Source organism: Piliocolobus tephrosceles, chromosome 14, assembly GCF_002776525.5.
Source record: "Piliocolobus tephrosceles isolate RC106 chromosome 14, ASM277652v3, whole genome shotgun sequence".
Taxonomy (NCBI): Eukaryota; Metazoa; Chordata; class Mammalia; order Primates; family Cercopithecidae; genus Piliocolobus; species Piliocolobus tephrosceles.
In genome coordinates this window covers 15,146,942-15,166,297 of record NC_045447.1, presented here as the reverse complement: position 1 = coordinate 15,166,297, position 19,356 = coordinate 15,146,942, and the positions used below count along the sequence as shown (strand labels likewise).

Here is a 19,356-nt window from a genome sequence, read left to right as displayed (position 1 = left end):
AATACTATGCAGCCATAAAAAGAGATGAGGTCATGTCCTTGTTTGTCCTCCAGGGACATGGATGGAGTTGGAAACCATTATCCTCAGCAAACTAGTTCAGGAGTAGAAAACCAAACACTGCATGTTCTCACTTACAAGTAGGAGCTGAATGATGAGAACACATGGACACACTTGGGGAACAACACATCCTGGAGCCTGTTAGTGAAGGGCAGTGAAGGGAGCCAGAGCATCAGGAAGAACAGCTAAGGGATGTTGGGCTTAATACCTAGGTGATGGGTTGATCTGTGCAGCAAACCACCATGGCACACATTTACCTATATAACAAGCCTGTACTCCTGCATGTGTACCCTGGAACTTAAAGTAAAAGTTGAAGAAAAAAAAATTAGCCAGGTGTGGTGGTGTGCATCTGTATAGTCCCAGCAACTTGGGGGGCTGAGGCAGGAGGATGGCTTCAGCCTGGACGGTTGAGGCTGCAGTGAGCCGAGATCATGCCACTGCGCTCTAGCCTGGGTGACAGAGTGAGGCCCTGTCTCAAGCAAAACAAAGCAAAAGCAAAAAATAAAACCCAAAAAACTGGGGTCTGACAAACATGATTGGATACCAAGCCATACCTGAAGCTAGTATAAGCCAACAATTTCTCTTTTGGGTTTTATGTCTCATGTACCCTAACTAAATGTAGACACAGATAAATGTATTAGGTTGATGCCAAAGTAATTGTGGGTATGGGACTGGACTGGCCTCTGGTACCTCCAGTGCTAGCTCCCACACATGCCCAGTTTTTATCCTGCATTCCACTCTCTCACACACACCAGAATATCATCCAACATGCCTTTGGGGTCTAGGGGTGAGTTTGATGTACAGAACCTACACCAGGTGCAGGATACCAGCTTACTTGTCTTGGTTCCAACTGAGGCCCACAAACATTAAGGAGGGCCTGAGATCTGTAAGGATACCACGAACAGTCTCACTTGTGGTCCACCCTTCTGTGATCCTGGGCCACCTGCCCAGGTGGTTGCACTGGCTCTCTCACTACAACCCAGGAAACTGCCATGTTCTCAGCATAGAGTTGGGCAAGAAAGCGAGCTTTAGGATAAACAATGTAGCTTTGAATCCTGTTGATTCTGACCTGTGTAACCTTGACTAAGGCCCCATTCTCTGTGAGCCTGTCTCTTCCTCTGCAAGAGAGGATACCACCTGAGACTCTTACAGGTTGGCTGGAGGGATTCAGTAGGCTAATCTACTGGAATGGCCTAGCATGGTCCCTGGAGATGAAACAGAGACTCGTTCCCTCCAGGTCTCAGTGTGGAGCTTGATGGGAGGTGAGCAATTTACCTCCATGTCCCTCTCACACTGCTCTTAGGCCATCCCAACACCTTGCACATATGGGATGCTTAAACTGACCTTACAGTGCTCAAGTTCCAGAAGGAGGGATGATCTGGAAGGTCTAGAGGGGTGGACTGAGCTTGGTCCCTAGCCCTTCTGCAGCCAACCTAAACTCGGGCTGAACAGAGGTGGTGTAGCTTAGAGAGCAAATTACTATTTTGCACCTGGATTTTCACTCGGCTGCTGACATTTCTCAGTTCTTCCATGGCACATCAGGAGCCCTGGCCTCACTGCAGAGCTCTCTGGCCTTCTCCAGCTCTCTATAACGAGAGGAATATCACCTGAGGAGGCCACGCTGAATGCCTAATCACACAGCTTCTGAATGTTCAACTCAATCATTACGAATTTCCAGAATCTGATTTCTCTTTTTTGATTGGCAAGTTTTTCTTCTTGAAATTGAATATGTCTGGCTCAAAGGAGCAAACCCCAGCCTTGTTAACCTTTCATCAGAAAGCTGTCTCTGGGCTAGCCTGGGCTCTGAAAAGGTGAGTGCATGTGGAAAGACAGGCCTAGCCAGCCACCCTCATCAGGGAGACCTGACAAACGCACCACCAATTAGGGGCCACACTGCTTTTGGTCATGGCAGCAAATGAGTCCAAACAACTCTGGACAGCCACCCTATCAGGACCGAAGGGAGGGTAGTATCACGGTCACTCTATAGCAGGCACAGAGGCTGGATCAGAGCAGGAGAAGCTGGAGGGAGCAGAGTGGGGAGATCACAACCCTACCTCTGCTCTCTCACACAAAGACATGGATGAGAGGGGAAGAAACAGGGGCAACGGAAAAGGAGAAATATGCTTTGGAAACAACAGGGGTTGAAAGAGAAGTGTGCGGGGTGTACTGCCTCATGGACTGTGGGTGCGTGACTGGGGTGGGCAAAAAAAATGACTGGATTGTAGACCACAGTGCTCACCACCAGGTACCTTCTGCCCCAACCTGCCCCATGGCCCCTTCTTTCCACATGTTTGATTCAGGCTTGGGCAGCATTATCTGCTCTTGCTGGTGCTGGCCCTGGGCTTTCTCCCTCTGCCTGGTGGCACTGGGCCTCCTCTGGGCTTGGGTTTTGCCTTTCCCACCCAGAGGTGTGTTGCCATGTATTGCATGCAGACGGCCGCCCCTGAGGGAGTGTGTGCTCTGAGAGCCTCGGTGAAGGCCAAGACTGGGCAGACAGGGTTGGGTGGGAGGCAGTGTCAGCAAATGATTCACAGCCAGCTCCCCCTTGCACACTGGGGACTGTGCGCCTGCGCTGACCTAGGTACTAAAGGCAATGTCTCATTTAATCCTTATAGCAACCTATGATGTGGACCCCTCTATAGATGAGGAAACGGAATTTCACTGAGGCTAAGTAACTTACTGCAGGTCACCAGGTCACTAAGTGGCACAGCTGAAACTTAAGTCCAGAAGTGCCCTATTCTAAAACCTGTGCTTTGTCCACTCTACCTCATTGTCTCCAGGAACTGATCCACATTTGCCTTTCAGCAGGTACATCTTGGGGAAGCAGGAGATTATATTTGCTTTCTCTCTCTTCTCTACAAATGGATCTCATATATGTGTGAGCCTGTGTGTGTACATGATGTGTAATGTTTTTTCAAATACCATTTGAAAGTAAGTTGCAAGCATCGTGTTACTTCACCCCTCAGACTTCAGGCTGCCTCTCCTAGGAATAAAGATCAACCCCTACAAAACTATCATATTAACATTAATCCCATATCATCATCTAACATTCCAGTCCATCTTCAAATTTTCCAACTTTCCCAAGAACATCTTTAAAGCTTTCTTTTCCTTAAAAAAAAAAAAAAAATTCCAAGTTAGGTTCACACTTTGCACTTGGGCATGTATCCTAGTCTCTTTCACAGATAAAATCTTTATGCCTAATTTATCCTGTTGCTTGCTTCACTTGATGTGATTCAAGGGATGATGGGCCCCTCCCTTCCCCTGACTGCTTTCCCCACTGTGCTGCTCCTGCACAGCTCTGCCCATCCCTGGGACACAGGAGAAGGGGGGTCCCAGTCTTCCGCCTCATTCCTCTCCATTCCCTTCTGGGGGCATATATGACTGACCTTAGGAACTCAGAAAAACACACAAAATAAAATGAGACAGGATCTAAATTGCCATTACACAAAGCTGTTTCTGTATGGAAACAAAATCCTTTTTTTTTTGAGATAGAGTCTCGCTCTGTCACCCAGGCTGGAGTGCAGTGGCACAGTCTCGGCTCACTGCAACCTCCGCCCCCCGGGTTCAAGCGATTCTCCTGCCTCAGCCCCCTGAGAAGCTGGGACTACAGGCGCATGCCATCATGCCTGGCTAATTTTTGTATTTTTAGTAGAGACAGGGTTTCACCATGTTGGCCAGGCTGGTCTTGAACTCCTGACCTCAGATCATCCACCTGCTTTGGCCTCCTACAGTGCTGGCTGCGCCCGGCCTCGCTTCAAAATCCTTATTTATGGAAAGTGAATTTGGAAATAGTTTGTGACCACTAAGAGAATGTTCATTTTTCTTCTTCAAATGAATTAGAATTCTAAGCAGAGCAACAGAAATGAAACCAAATAACTTGCTGAATGCACAGCAAGTGCTTCAACAACAATCAATTATTCCTTAATTTAAACATCCACACCAATAATAAAACCCCAGGATGTGCACTGACTGCCAGCTCAGTGCCAGGCCCTGCAGTGGACTTTTGGTGGGAAAACAAGCATTAAAGAAAAATCGCAGGGCTGCATGACAAGTGGTGTGTGCAAAGTTCTGGGGTAGCATGAAGACAGGAGCAACTCACTCTTCCTAGGGAAGCTGGGAGAATTTACCGGGAGGCCTGCTCTGGGGTTGGACGGGCATATCACGAAGGGGCCGAGGGGGAAGATGGAGTCTTTAGGAGAGGCCGGGAGCAGGGGTGAGGCGGCCACTAGTGCATGCTTACAGTGGACCCCAGCAAGGTCACATGAAGTCTACGGGGAGTGCCAGTTAGGAGCCTGTGAAACAGTCCAGGTGAGCGATTATGCTGCCTGCACCACAGCTGTGGCAAAGGCGATGGAGAGGAGAAGATGAAGCAGTTTTCAGGGGCGGAAGGAGAGGATCTGGGGAGGGGGAGGGTGGAGCCTGGCTCTGGATAGACAGCCTGTGTCATTCACTGGGGTGGAAGATGAAGCAGTGAGTTTGGTGGGGAGTGTATGTTCAGACCAGAGGCCTGGGGTGTGCACCTGCTGGAGGTGGTGAGGAGGCAATGGCTGCAGTGAAGGGAACTGTGTGTGGCTTCCAAGCTCAATGGGGCAGGAGGAATCTCTCAGGGCACTCAGAGCCAAGGGTGCTGAGAAGGCATTTGCTAGCTCGGCATCTTCTCCACCCTAGCAGGGGATTGGCACTAAATGACCCGGCTCATGCTCCTGATGCCAGAATTCTCCATACGCACAGACAAGCCGGCAACCACATCCCAAGAACTTCCTGGGCTGCTATCCAGACCTCTCTGCCGCAGTTCTCTGAAAGCCACAGTGGTGCTTGGTTTTGGTTTAACCAGCTTTTCAAACTTTACATTAAAGAGGTTTAGAAACCTTTGTTCAGATGGGACAAGAATAGAGGCAGCACCTTTCAATACACGTTTTTTGGAATCTATCAGATTGGAAGGCAGGCAACTACTTTGTTTGCAGGATCAATCATTTGGGGGAAACACAAAGAAGGGGGCTCTGGAAGGGGTTTGCTGTGATATTCTCAGGGAAGCCTCAATCTCAGCCAAGGCCTAGAACCTTGGCCATCTGCACCTAGGACTAGGGTCCGGTGTCACTGAACTCACACAATCAGGCCATTCTCCTAGCAAGGAGAAGCAGCCAAGAGAAGCAGAGGTGCTGCTGCTGCTGGCTTTGGAGTAAGAATTAGCTACTCATTCCAGCAACGCTGTCCCAGCGTGCCTCCTCATGTGTACGATGGGTAAAATGCCTTCTTCCTCACCTGCTGATGGCAAAATCTCAAGTCAACGCCCACGGATGTGAAAGCATCTATGGCTCACCCATTTTATTAAGTGTAGGGAGCAGAGCAGTTTCCACAGGGGTCCTCGGGAGGGAAGCGGGTCAAGGCCAGCTATTCTAACCAAGGGGTGCCCAGGGCTGCTGGGGAGAACACTGCTCCCTCACTCCTTCTATAGCTGTGGGAAGGAGGAGCTTCCATTTCCTACCCTAGGAAAGAAATTCACAGCGGGAATCCTTGGCTTGCCAGGCACCCTCTTGTTCAATCCTGCCCAGAGGAGGAGGAGGAGGAATGCCCTCCGGGGGAGTCTGGGAGAAGGAACTGAGCTCCATCACCCCTTCCAGCTCCCTCCTGGGGAGCAGCCAGCGCAAGGCCCTCCCGCAGCTCCTCCTTGCTAGGAGTTTATGGGCAGCTCCATGCTGGAGAGACCTGCCATTGTCCACTTATTCCCAGTGGAGGAATGCAGTCTTCACATTCTCAGGTGAAGTGTTTGCAACATTTGCCCTCAGGTCTAATGCAATATTCTCCTTTCAGACTTATCAATAAACACTTTTATCTCCTTGGACTGTCCCCTGGGCTTTGTTTCCCAAATGATACTAAACTTGAGAAGGGGAAAAACAGTAATTTAAAGCCTCTCTAAACTGCAACATCCTCCAAAGCAGGAACAGGCATTCTCAAGTTGATACTTTTGAATTCTTTTTTTTTTTTTTTTTTTTTTTGAGACGGAGTCTCGCTCTGTTGCCCGGGCTGGAGTGCAATGGCCGGATCTCAGCTCATTGCAAGCTCCGCCTCCCGGGTTCACGCCATTCTCCTGCCTCAGCCTCCCGAGTAGCTGGGACTACAGGCGCCCGCCACCTCGCCCAGCTAGTTTTTTGTATTCTTTAGTAGAGACGGGGTTTCACTGTATTAGCCAGGATGGTCTCGATCTCCTGACCTTGTGATTCGCCCGTCTCGGCCTCCCAAAGTGCTGGGATTACAGGCTTGAGCCACCGCGCCCGGCCGATACTTTTGAATGCTTAAAGAAACTACAGGATCAGGAGGCAGAGGCTAACTAAAAACCTATTTACTTTGCTCTGACAAGCTGAGTGGCCTAACATGTCTGCTTTAGAAAACAAATGAATTATTAGCGAGTTCGGTTTGTTGACAAAATATCTTTTTTTTTTTTTTTTTTTTGAGACAGGGTCTCGCTCTGTCACCCAGGCTGGAGTGCAGTGGCACGATCTCAGCTCACTGCAACCTCTGCCTCCTGGGTTCAAGCAATTCTCATGCCTTAGCCTTCCGAGCAGCTGGGATTACAGGTGCCCGCCATGACATCTGGCTAATTTTTATATTTTTAGTAGAGACGGGGTTTCACCATGTTGATCAGGCTATTGACAAAATATCTTTTAATTATAGTGTCCAAGCTGGGACTATGAGGTGGACTATGACTGATTATGGAGTGACTATGACTACGAAGTGGGCCTGGAGATGAAGAGGGAGCCTCTGCGGGGCCCTGGGAGTGCTTGGAGCCTACTTCCCTCATGGCCTTTATCGCTCCAATTGGGCCTGTCCATCTGCTGGTCTGTCTCATCAATATGCCCCACAATGGTGGGGACTGAGAACTTATTCATCTTACACAAGGCATCTTACACTTGGTAGGTCTCCATAGACAGATGAATAGACGCATACTTAAATGGAGGAATGATCACAGCCTGGAAGGAGGAACACTCCACTGAGGCAGGGGGCAAGGCAGCACCTTCTCTCCCCTGGTAGTCGCAGCTCTTGCCTCGACACTAAGCTCCCTTCTTGCCAGCCCCCGCTGCAGAGCTGTTGTCAGAGGTCTCTGTGGAGCTGCCCTGGCTAGCTGCACAGGCACCAGCTTTGCCGGGTAGAGAGATGGAGGCAACAGTCTCAACGGTTTCCATCCCCACTGGCAAGCTAAGTGTTCTTAAAGAATGAAATCCACAGAAACACAGACCCAAGGCAAGGATATCTTTTGAGGTTAAAATAGGTGCTCTCTCTGGCTGGTTAAGATTATTTTGCCAGGGCGGGGCACAGCAGCTTTAATAGACATATCACATGCAGTCCCTGCTTGGTTTGAGAGCTGGTGTGGGCTCGAGGTGAGGTGTCTGGGCTTGGGTTTCCAAGCTGGTGAAGTGGCCCTGGGCAGGTTCTTTCATGTCTGTGAGCTCCAGCTCTGGGTCAATAAAATACGGCTAATGGTCCCTTCCTCAAAGGGATATGGTGGAGACAACAAAAAAGATACCGAGGAGTCTGTTGCTTTCCAAAACGAGAATATATACCATTAGGGCTATGTGAGTGCATTAGGTGATCCACAGATAAACACTTCAAATTGTTTTATATGTTAGAAGAAACTTGTACTAGTATATTAAACCTATAATTTCACCAATGGCATCTCTGAAGATGAGGCTAAGATGCTATAGATGTCAGGTCTGAGTCTTGTTTAAAGAAAACTATCAAGTAAAAAAAATAGTATAGATGATAAGAGAGTGTGGTAAAAACTTTTGAAATGAAACTCAAGAGATTGTTCCTTGGGAAGAACATCGAGTCCTTAAAACTCATTCCTGCTGGCAGTAGGTGCTCTAGAAATGGTACTTGTTACGGTCAACAGCCCATCAAACCAGGGACCCGGGAAAAGACTCAAGGACAACGTACCATGAGGGCAAAGCTGGAAAGAGTTAAAAGAAAGGGGTCTGTGGTTTCCCTGGCTCAACCCCCCTCCCCCCGCAGCTAATCTGTCACCTAATGAAGAAGGGGCCGGCACAAGTGAGCTAGCTGGCAGTTCACTTACAGCAAACTGATTAAGAATGTTCAACCAACAGCAGACTGTAGACCTTTCCAGAGAAAATAAATAGAGTGTAGACTGTATGCAAATGTGTTTGTCACTTTGACAGCACGTCTCAATTAAGGCATCTCGCGGCTGTGGGTAGGCTCTGCGGCTGCAGCTGGAAGGGAGAGCCTGCTGCATGGCTGATACTAGGGGCTTGACCTTAATCCGCATGCATGCATTAAAAAAAAAAAAAAATCCTGCCTTCCTGTACACTTGCATAATGCTGGCAGCCACGTGAGGGAAGTGACAAACGGGGAAAAAAAGCCACTTTCATCCTCTCCAGTTTGCAGACCGGTGAAGGCACAGACAGCTCTTATTTCAACAGAGTTTGGGGTGGCTTTTTTCATTGTTTATCCCCACCCGTGCACACACACATACTCTTATTCTGCATTTAGCTGGGAATGACATTAAAGAATCTCTACTTCTGGCTGAAATGGAAAGAAGGTCTTTCTCCATTTCAAATAGGGACTCCTTTTTTTGTGTTTTGAAAATGGAATGTTTAACACCATGAAATCCCTCTCCCCCGCCCCCTCTTTCTCTGTAATGGGCTCCAAACTCCAGTGAGGGGCTCCTTTCATGGGAAGGTTGGTGTGTGCAGGAATGAGGACAAAGGAAAGCAGGAAGCTGACTCTGGAATGCCACGCTGGCGACAACCAGGGGCTGCGCTTTCAGCAAACACAGCCAGGGAACTGGGGTGCGGATTTCTCCAACAGGGCCTGCGCCTGGGGCTGGGGGGAGGTAGCTCTTCAGGGGAGCAGACACCAGTGCAATTTGAAAATACTCATTAACTAAATGAGTATCACCCTGTGGATTCTTCTTCCTTGCATTTCATTTCAATTTTTATAACACCCTTTTAAGTATAAAATCAGAAAAGGGAAGAACCTCCCCAAGTTAAAGATGTATAAACATATATTATCTGAAAATATTGATTAGAGAAGAGTGACTTTTATGTTCCAACCAACTCACCCCTTACAGTAATAACCTAGAGCAAGAATTTTGTTAGTTTCGTTCATTTCTGAATAGCTCAATGCCTGCTGCATAGTAGGCACTTGATAAAGGTCTGTTAAAAACAGGAATGTAGGCTTCTAGGTCCTTTACACGTGGTGAAATAGCAATCATATTTAAGATAAAAATCATAAAGACTCTTAATCATGCGTCATCTAATAAATGGCTACAGAATCAGGTGATTTAAAAATAAATAACTTTGCAAACTCTTGTTACAGCCATATCTTGCCAAAAGAGCCATTTCTTGTAGATCTCTCCAAATGATGACTTTCAGTAACCAAAAGTCAATTCAAGAGATGTAGGAAAGGGTACACAATCCTTTTTAACCAAAAATATAATTACAAATAGGAAGGGGGATACAACATTTTAGTTTCTATACAGACTGCAATGTTTTACTTAAGGGAAAAAAATAGACAATTTTTCAAATGCTCAGGTAGTTGAAAACAGTTGCTTAAAAAACTGAATCTCTAGAATTGTAGTGTGGGTGTTTACTCTCAGAAGCACGACTTCTGATATTGATTTTCAGGAAGTACATTAATAAAGAACTCCTAATTGATTTTTTTTTTTTTTTTAAGACTTCGCTTGTTGCCTTTTATTTGAAGTGTGCAAAGAAGGGCCCGGGATGCTAAAGTGTTCTAATGAGATGCTTAGCTAACAGAGGCACCTTAAGCAGAGTGCCTTGAAGTAAGGGAGGCAGCAGTGCATTTAATGACTTCATTCAACAGTCCCGCTCATTTATGACCTCAGCCGTGCTGTCTCCTCAAAATTTTTGAAAATTTGCCTGCAAAACATGTTTGCACCAAATAAACATTTAAAGATGTGAAAATCTCCACGGAGCTGCACTGCCAAAGAGAACTGAAATGAAAAGCCGTCTGCTGCATGTGCTACAGCTGCTGCTAAAAGTGAAAATAAAAAAACCCCAAATGGACAGGTATGAGGGCCAGGGTACACACCTGTCCAAAGTGGACTGTGATTGGCCGCCGGTCTTCTCGGAGCTTGGGGTCCTTGGCCTCCACCAGGGGGGACGGTGCAGTCTTTGGCAGCTGCTCTTCTGGGGTGGGGGCGCAGCCATTCTCAGCAATGTCCTGCAGGGAGAAGGATAGTCAAGGGTTGGCACTGGGGTTCTGGCACCTGTGTTCCCTCTCACCCCACAAGGAAGAGGCCTGCCACATGCCTCTCTCTGTGTGACATTCGGAGCCTGTCCTCCTGATGAAGATGGGGGGAATGGAGGGCTAATTTGGCTCTTTGACTTTTAAGAACTAGAGAAACCCAAACCATCCATGTCAAACTGTAAAGATAACATCATAATTCACAACAGTGGGGAAAACAATTATTATTGTTCATCTTACTCTCTTATGCGGCTATTTTCGTTTTTATATATTCACTTTGTCCACATGCAGACATTTAAAAATTACTTGCAATCACAGCTCATGCATAATTTTATATCCTGCTTTTCCCCATATATTACAAGCATTTTCATGTTGCTACAAAGTCATTACAAAAATAATTTTACTAATGCATATTTCATTGAGCGGATGTACAATAATTTAATACAACACAATTCAGTATTCCACTACTATTGGGCATTTAGGGCTCTAATTTTTTTTTAAACGTTTGAAATGCCAGTGATAAATACTGCAGTTTTTCTTTCTTTCATATTATTTCTTTATGTGGAAATCCCCAGGAATGAAATTACTAGGTCAACAGATATAAACATTTTCAAGGCTTTTTATTCATTCTATCAAATTGCTTTCCAATTTACACCAACTACCAACAATGGATGCATTACCAGTTTCACGGTATTTGTGAGCCGTATCATTTTAAAAATGTATTGCTAATTTAATAGGTGAAAAATTCGACTTCATTGTTGCTTTAATTTGCATTACTTTAATTATGAGTATGGACACTTTTTCCACATTTGTTTACTGATGATGTTGCTGTTTGTGAATAAGATGTGTTGTTTCTACCTCTTCCTACCCCTAATCTTTCTGGCAGAAAATAAAAAGATTGAAGTCTGAATCAGCACTCTATGACTTGGGAAACATTTAGGGACCAAAGAAATCTTTTTAAATCCAGAAATTTACATTTAATTTGTGCTTCCGATGACTGAAGTCAAATTATCAGGAAAAGGAAAACCCCGATGTGCAAAAGGCAGGTCACGGCTCTGGTGGCTGAAGCTGGCAGCTGACTATACACACGGGTCATTTGGAGCATGGATGGGGCCACGCATGCATCAAGGGTCCCGTGTTTTACTCAAGTCAAGGAAGTTGCTTCAGTCTTCATTGGAACCAGGCAGAGAATACGTGTACAAATAAATATTTAAATAATCATTTTTCTTACCAAATAAAAATAACTCAGCCAGAATTATGTAATGAACACAAGTTCCAATTATTTTCATTGCAAAGCAAATACTTTGGTCAACAAAACATATCCCCTTAGTACTGATTAAATTCTGCACATGAGAAACTTGATACTTGGTTGCTCCTAACTTCTCAGCTAAGAGAGAATGGTGGGACATGGAGGAAAGTGGTCCCTTATTGAAAAATAATGCATTAAAGAAGAAACTTATATACATCTCTAAGATTCAATTTCCTCACCTGTGAAATGGGCATATGGTAGCATGAAGATTAAAGGAGACAGATAATACAACTGAGTGTCAAGAACATTATTAGCCATTCAGTAAATTATGGAAATTATACAACCTACCCTCCACCACCAATATTTGACCTCACACATCCAGCTGCCTACCAGCTGGCCTCCTTTCCTAAGGAATCAAGGCTGCCTGTAGAGGCCAGACCTGAGGAATCTGTACTGCTTGGTAAACAACAACGGGAGATGATGACCTCTTGGCTTTACAGGGAGGGCTTGGATCAAGTGGCCCACGTTTGATCAGCCAGTCTCAGCCAGGCTGAGGTTCAGTGATGAAAGAGGTTGTCGATGGCTAAACAGAAACAGCTCTTTTGGAAAGGGGCTGTCCAAAGGTGCTCAGGTCAAGTGGAAAAAGACAGGGAGGGGTTCCATCTGTGCTAGAAAACAACAACGGACAAAAGGGGCATTTTGGATCCAGGTGAAGATCCTACAGGATAGACATGAGAGAGTGAATAAGGTCAAACATGAACAAATTCACTTTTGGTTCAGGTAAAATTTTGTGCATGAGTGTGTGTGCCTGTTTGTGTTTGGCTGAAAAAAAAATGAAGCTGCAAGGTAATATGCTAAGAAAATATTGGTATTAATAGAAAACTCTAAGGTAATAGCTATTTAGAAAAAAAAGAACAATTCACGTAGTAGTTTTGGAAAAAGTGTCTTAGTTCATGCTTATAAGTAAAAGTACTATCTTATAGTTTTGTTTTTCCCATTAACTAGTTGTCTAATCTTTCCAATTCACTCAACCTCTCTGCACCTATTGCCTTCGTTTTGCAATGGGAGACTACCACCTGCTTGGCAAACGTCAAAGCTGCTGGGAGAACGGGTGAAATGAGATATGAGGAAGCTTTGAAAAATGTCACAGCACTGTGCAAATTGAACCTCAATCTGCAAAATGGAGAGAGCGCCTGCTAAAAAGCAGAGCTTCCCTGTGTGGACGGCCCACCCCTGCGCTCTTCCAGACCCTTGACCTTCATTCTCACACTTAGTTCCCACAAGGATCACAAGGTAAATGGGATTATCCTGCTTTTATAGGTGAAGAAATAGGGCTCAGAAGGGGTAACTTACCCAAGCCACATAGTTAGAAGGTGGAGGAGCCCAGAGCTATGGGCGCCCTGGCGCTTTTATGCCGCATCAACCCGTAACGACAGCACAAGTGAAGGTATTCTGAATTGAGGAGCTGCTCAACAAGTCCTCAGATGTAATCTCCTCGGAAGCCCCTGGTTACACTGATCATAGGCTGCCATGCTTAGCACTATCTTACTTTTGTATCTCTATCAACTGTAAGTTCATTGGGGTCTGGGTTCTCTAACCTAGAGCCTTGAATTTAGTACATGCTCCAAATAAAGCTTTGTAAAGTGGAGTTAAACATTTGGAAGGGAAATGTGTCCAATACACAAATGTACCTGTGTGTGTCAAAAAGCAGTGCTGCACCTTCATTTATTAGAAGATCCAAAGATGCAAAAGGTTTCTTATAAAGTCCTGTGGTGCAGGCTACCAATTTATTAGCCTCTTTACTATTTCCTCTATCTGAAGAAGGACAACAGCTTCCTCTCAGGATGCCACAGGCAGCAGAATAGGAGGAGCCCAAGTCAAGAAAGAAAGGCTGGGTAAGGAGGCTCACGCTGGTAATCCCAGCACTTTAGGAGGTCAAGGTGGAAGGATCACTTGAGCCCAGGAGTTTGAGACCAGCTTGGGCAACATGGGGAAACCCTATATCTACAAAAAAATATAAAAAGTAGCTGGATGCAGTAGTGTATGCCTGAATTCCCAGCTGCTTGGGAGGCTGAAATGGGAGGATCACCAGAGCCTGGGGAGGTTGAGGCTGCAGTGAGCCGTGATCAAGCCACTGCACTCCAGCCTGGGCAACAGAGTGAGACCCTGTCTCAAGGAAAAAAAAAAAAAAAGAAAAAAAAAAAAAAGGCAGGGGGCATTCAAATTCTCTGTTCTATCTCCTGGTAGAGATCTTACATATGGTAGGGAGCTAATAACAGCAACTTTTGATTCCCATGATTAAAGAAACTGTGGCCTAAGAACTAATGTAGCTGTCAGCAAAGGGCTTGGGAAACAGATACTCTCAAACCCTTCTTGAGGGAATATAAATTGGCAATTTATATGAAAAACCTAAAAGATGTACATGCCCTTTGGCCCACTGCTCCCATTTTTAGAAATTTATCCTAATGAAATAATAAGAATTTCTTCTAAGTCTTGCCTATGTGGATATTTGCCTAGAAAAAAATTGGAACTCATGTAAGGGTCCAACAATGGGAATATTAAATAATGTATGTATGTCCATCAGATAAAACTGATGTAATCATTTAAAATAATGACACGTGGGCCTGGTATAGTAATCCTAGCACTTTGGGAGGCCAAGGTGGGCAGATCGCTTGAGGTCAGGAGTTTGAGACCAGTCTGGCCAATATGGTGAAACCCCGTCTCTACCAAAAATACAAAAATTAGCCAGGTGTGGTGGCAGACGCCTGTAATCCCAGCTATTTGGGAGGCTGAGGCAAGAGAATCGCCTGAACCAGGGAGGCATAGGTTGCAGTGAGACGAGAGCGTGCCACTGTACTCCAGCCTAGGCAACAGAGTAAAACTCCGTCTCAAAAAACAAAACAAAACAAAATAAAATAAAGACATGTTGAAGAAATATTTAGTGGTCTGGGAAATGCCCAGGATATAGTACATGAAAATGCAGGTTATAAAATGAGATTATTTTTTGTTCCTCTGTTTCACTGAGTTTTCCTCAATAAACATGCATTTTGTTTGAAACAGGAAAAAACCCGACCTTCTAAATGTCATTTTTAAAAAGTAGAAACAAGAAGCTAGCAGGAGAGTTAAACTTGCTCCTTCCCGAAGGGTCACACAGGAGGAAGACGCCAGACAGAGCTACAGAGCAGGGGCCACCACAGGGTGGCAAATCTCTTCCTGGAGCCCCAAGGCTCAGCTCAGAGAGTTACTGGGGTCCTGCCAGTTCCTGTCCCTCGGTAAAGCAAGGCAGTCAGAAAGTCATTGTATTCCTGTTATTTTCCTTGAGCGTTTACTGGAATCAGAAGCCATGACTATGCTCTAACCTCCAGCCCTCTGCGGAGAAGGCAGGCACAGCATACGGTAAGTCTCTGGACATGAATCTCCATGAGAAATCAGGGAGGCAAGGACCCAGAGTCTCAGAAGACTAGAGGACAAAGAGGGTTCTGGGTGGCCTTGGGTAGGGGCTGGGGTGGGAACCGAGGAAAGGACTTATGAGCCAGCGATGAGAGAGTAGAGCCCCAGGCCCAGGGAGGCAGACAGCAGGGCCTGCTGTGGCCCAGCGGCCAGGGCATTCCACCCCTGGGCTGCCCCCAGGCAAGGAGGTGGAAGGTTTGAAAGGTCTGAAATGTTTTAACCAAGGGAGTGACTTGGTCAGTGCTGGGTCCCACACAGATTCCTCTCGTGGTTGTATGGACAAGCTCAAGGGACTGGTCTCCAGATGTGCATGCATGGGTATTTGGGCAGACTGGGTGTTCCAGATGTGGGACATAAGAAGACAGAGAGGGCCAGATGCAGTGGCTCATGCCTGTAATCCCAGCACGTTGGGAGGCCGAGGCGGGCGGATGGATCACCTAAGGTCAGGAGTTCGAGACCAGCCTGGCCAACATGGCAAAACCCCGTCTCTACAAAAATTAGCCAGGTGCAGTGGGTGCCTGTAATCCCAGCTACTCAGGTGGCTGAGGCAGGAGAATCACTTGAACCTGGGAGGTGGAGGTTGTGGTGAGCTGAGATCACACCACTGCACTCCAGCCTGGGCAACAGAGTAAGACTCCATCTCACATACAAACAAAAGACAGACAAAAGGGAAACTCTCAATTATTCAGTGGCTACTAAGTGTTGCTATTTCAACACATTATCTCTTCCACTCCTTCCAACGATCCAGCAAAAACCTGTATTTCCTCTAGTTAACAGATGAGAAAAACTAGGTTCAGAGAGGTCTTGTAACTTACCCAACGTCACACGGTTAATATCCCACACAACCAGCACTGAGCCCAGCTTGCCTGCCTCAGAAGCCCAAACACCACATCACCATGTGGGGGAGTTGAAAGGCCCCTATGGGCAGAGGCCTTCCCGTCTGACTCACGCTGCGGGTGTGAGAACTCCCGTCTCCATTTACAGACTCGTGCCGCACCCTTCTTTTCCCAGGCTACTTCACAGCACAGCAAATGCAAATTAAAATATGAATATTGATATCAAAATAGTAACCAAAGTTGGAATTTCTGTGATTGAGGCTGCAGCGTATTTTAATGTGTCGGGAGACAGGGAGCTGACAGTTGTGTGATAAGGTGTGAAAGCGTCTGTTCTACCAGAGTCTACCTAGCTCACCCTGCCCCACGCATGCTTACTCACTCCCTTCAATGGGAACAGTTTGGCCAGAAATTCAAGCCTCTGTGAAAGCAACTGTGAATTTGCTCCTTTCAATCACAGAGACTCTAAATCAACAAGCTCGATTTGTCTTTTAAAGATCAAAGATTTGTAATCCCAGCACTTTGAGAGGCCTAGGAGGGAGGATCGCTTGAGCCCAGGAGTTTGAGACCAGTATGGGCGACACAGCAAAACTCTGTCCCTAAAAGAAATTAGCCAGGCATGGTGGTGCATGCCTGTTGTCCTAGCTACTCTGGAGGTTGAGGCGGGAGGATCCCTTGAGCCTGGGAGGTCAAGGCTGCAGTGATTGTGCCACTGCACTGGGAGACAGAGTGAGACCCTGTTTCAAAACAAAGAAAAACAAAACAAAACAAAACACAAAAAGAAAAGAAGAGGATCAAAGATTCAGAAACTTTACAAAGGGCTGTGAAATGGGCCCATTTGGCTAAATCATTTTGATACCAAAGAAAAAAAGAGAAAAATTTCAGGGGTTCCTCAATAGGCAAAAGAAGACATCCCTATGTGGCTGTCTTAACATTGCCTGCAGGTGAGGAGAAATGTATTTGCGGCCACTGCTTTTAAAGCGGGGCATTCTCATGCCAGCCCTGTTTGGTGCTGCAGCGGAAGGCAATTTGTTGACAGCCACGAGCCATCCAGGAGGCATTCTTCTGGCAGGGAGACACTCCAGATGAAAGCACTACACTCTTCCTTAGAAAGCAATGGAGGGGTAGCAGCTTTGCCATCTCTTCTTTTTCCTAATTTTGAGCAAGTCAGACTTCAAAGGAGGCCAAGCTATAGAAGAACCTGACCACCTTGCTCCATTTATCTAGAGAAATATGTTATCCATCCTTCTTTTTTTGTTGTTGGGTTGAAGCAGAGCAGGTATGGAAAAAAGCCACATCATCGGATCTATTAACAATTATTTGCCAATGGTCATACAGATATCCTGAAAGCTCCGATTTCAAATGCTTTGAAAATCTGCAGCACAAATGAACAAGGGATGGAGAAGGGGCCCTGCTCAGTCATATTAGAGATGGACCCGCCACACACCATGGTGACCTCTCCACAGGTCGGCCCCACATTTTCTATTTGCAATTCAAACCCAAGGCGAGGGTGAAGAGGGCAAGCTTGGGTTCTTGATTATATCTGCAAGGTCACCATTGCTATGCAGAGTTAGAGGAGGCCAGGTGGCAACCCAGCACATTTGAAAATTGGATCTTTGTTGGAAACTGCCTCAATTTCATGGCAGAAACCAAACTTGAGATGTCTATATTAGAGGCATCTGGGGAGCCACGAGATATATTCGTTGCCAGATAAAGGGGAGGAGGGAAAGGGGAGAAGGACAAAAAAAACAAGGAAATATTTTCTACTGCTATGTGAGAGGTCAGGTGCAGCCAGATCCTAAATTAGCTCAAGAAAGGGCGCTGGAGAGTGCTGGAGTCCAAGTCCCGTAGATGCGAACAATGCTAGAGTTTCAATTACAAAATAGCTCTCTTCCAAGAACAACTGCAAAATATCAAGTCTGTGGAAATCTGTACGACCGAAGGGGGGAAAAGTGAAAATTGAAAAGGGTGCACTAATAGATCTGTCAACAGTCCAATGGTGACAAGCCACATTTCTATAAAATGCCTTCACCGTTTGTGTCACCTGAAATGTACTGACACTCTCTATAGAACATTATCTCCTGAAGCTATTCTTGAAAAGACTGGCAGGGGGAAGGGAAGGGGAGGGAGACATCTGCTTTAGATACTATCAAGGAATGGAAAGGGAGAGAGCGTGGAAGCAAAGTGATCTAGACTGTTTAAACAAACCTTTGAACAACCACATTAAAAAATCTGAGCTTAACTGGTTATTTGCAGAAATGTTACTTATCATAAGAAGGGGATTTTCCTAAGGCCAGAGGCTCGCACATACAAGTAGGGAGGTAAGGTGATGTCTGTAGCTTAATGGTCTGCGGAGAGTGGATCTGACCAATGAGGGCGCACGGGGCCTTTGCCTGAGGAGGGACCCCTTTCTTTGCTTACTTCAGGGGATATTCTAATACCAACCAGAGCCTACGATCCAGGCATCAAGGAGGGAGAACTCCCCACTCCCTGCCACTCTGTTTTATATCTGCAATCCAATTCAGCTACATGCAACTGGGATGGGAGATAAAAAGGTATATTTAGGGACTTAAATAACATCCAAGTAAAGAATGCCACCTGCCAGTCTCTGGCAGGGTGCAAACAGACTACAGTTTAAGGTCTATCTGGATTTACATTACAGAGCTTTTATTTCAGGATGTGAATCTCAGCTGTTAAAAATCCACTCTCAGCTGAAACTAAGAATTTAAATGCTTAGTCAGAGCAAATTATTTTCCAATTAAAAGAAAGGAATCAATTCCTTCGACCCTTTCAAGTTAATTAGCGGTCTTTTCTGACTTCAGAAAATTAAAACTGCTTTCAATTTTTTAAAAATTGCAGAGCTAGACAAAGGGCCTTATTAGAGTGGTACGTTTGGGGGCATAGGGATAATGAAGTAGGTGATCCCAAACATCTTTTGGAAAACAAAACAGTTGTTTGAGGAAGGCAGTGTGCAATGCAATAGCAATAAGAACACACAGCCACCAGATGTCAATGGAGCTGGAATCCAATTCTGGCTCTGCTAGGCTCAGGGTGGCCCTGGGCAAATGACTTCACCTCTGAACTGTGGTCTGTTTACTCACGAAATGGGAACAATACTTCACAGTGCTGTTCTGAGGACTAAGTGTGAAAGCTCCTAGCCTGGACCACCCTTAAGAGGAGCTTAAAGAAGTGTGGCAACAGGCCAGGCACGGTGGCTCACTCCTGTATTCCCAGCACTTTGGGAGGCCGAGGCAGGCGGATCACGCGGTGAGGAGATCGAGACCATCCTGGCCAACATGGTGAAACCCTGTCTCTACTAAAAATACAAAAATTAGCCAGGTGTGGTGGCGTGTGCCTGTAGTCCCAGTTACTTCGGAGGCTGAGGCACTCCAGCATGGCAACACAGTGAGACTCTGTCTCAAAAAAAAAAAAAAAAAAGGTGGCAACAATAATAATGATGATGCCATTCATAATAATATGAAAAAGCCCTCCCTGTTACAGTAACCTCACTGTCTTAAGTCTAGAAATTCAATCTGGGGGCATAAA

The 19,356-nt window shown here is 45.9% G+C and overlaps 1 protein-coding gene across 11 annotated transcripts in view; it reads right to left on the bottom strand.

The window, feature by feature from the left end:
* Positions 1-19,356, bottom strand: part of DENND1A (DENN domain containing 1A) — a 546,843-nt gene that overhangs the window by 49,085 nt on the left and 478,402 nt on the right. For 10 of the 11 annotated variants that reach the window (XM_023217180.1, XM_023217183.1, XM_023217187.1 and 7 more), the window contains one exon: positions 10,123-10,254. In XM_023217180.1, the coding sequence (XP_023072948.1) occupies positions 10,123-10,254 (132 nt within the window). Of the gene's footprint in view, positions 1-9,473; positions 9,951-10,122; positions 10,255-19,356 lie in introns of those variants that run through there. The other variant, XM_023217190.1, reaches the window with a different exon arrangement.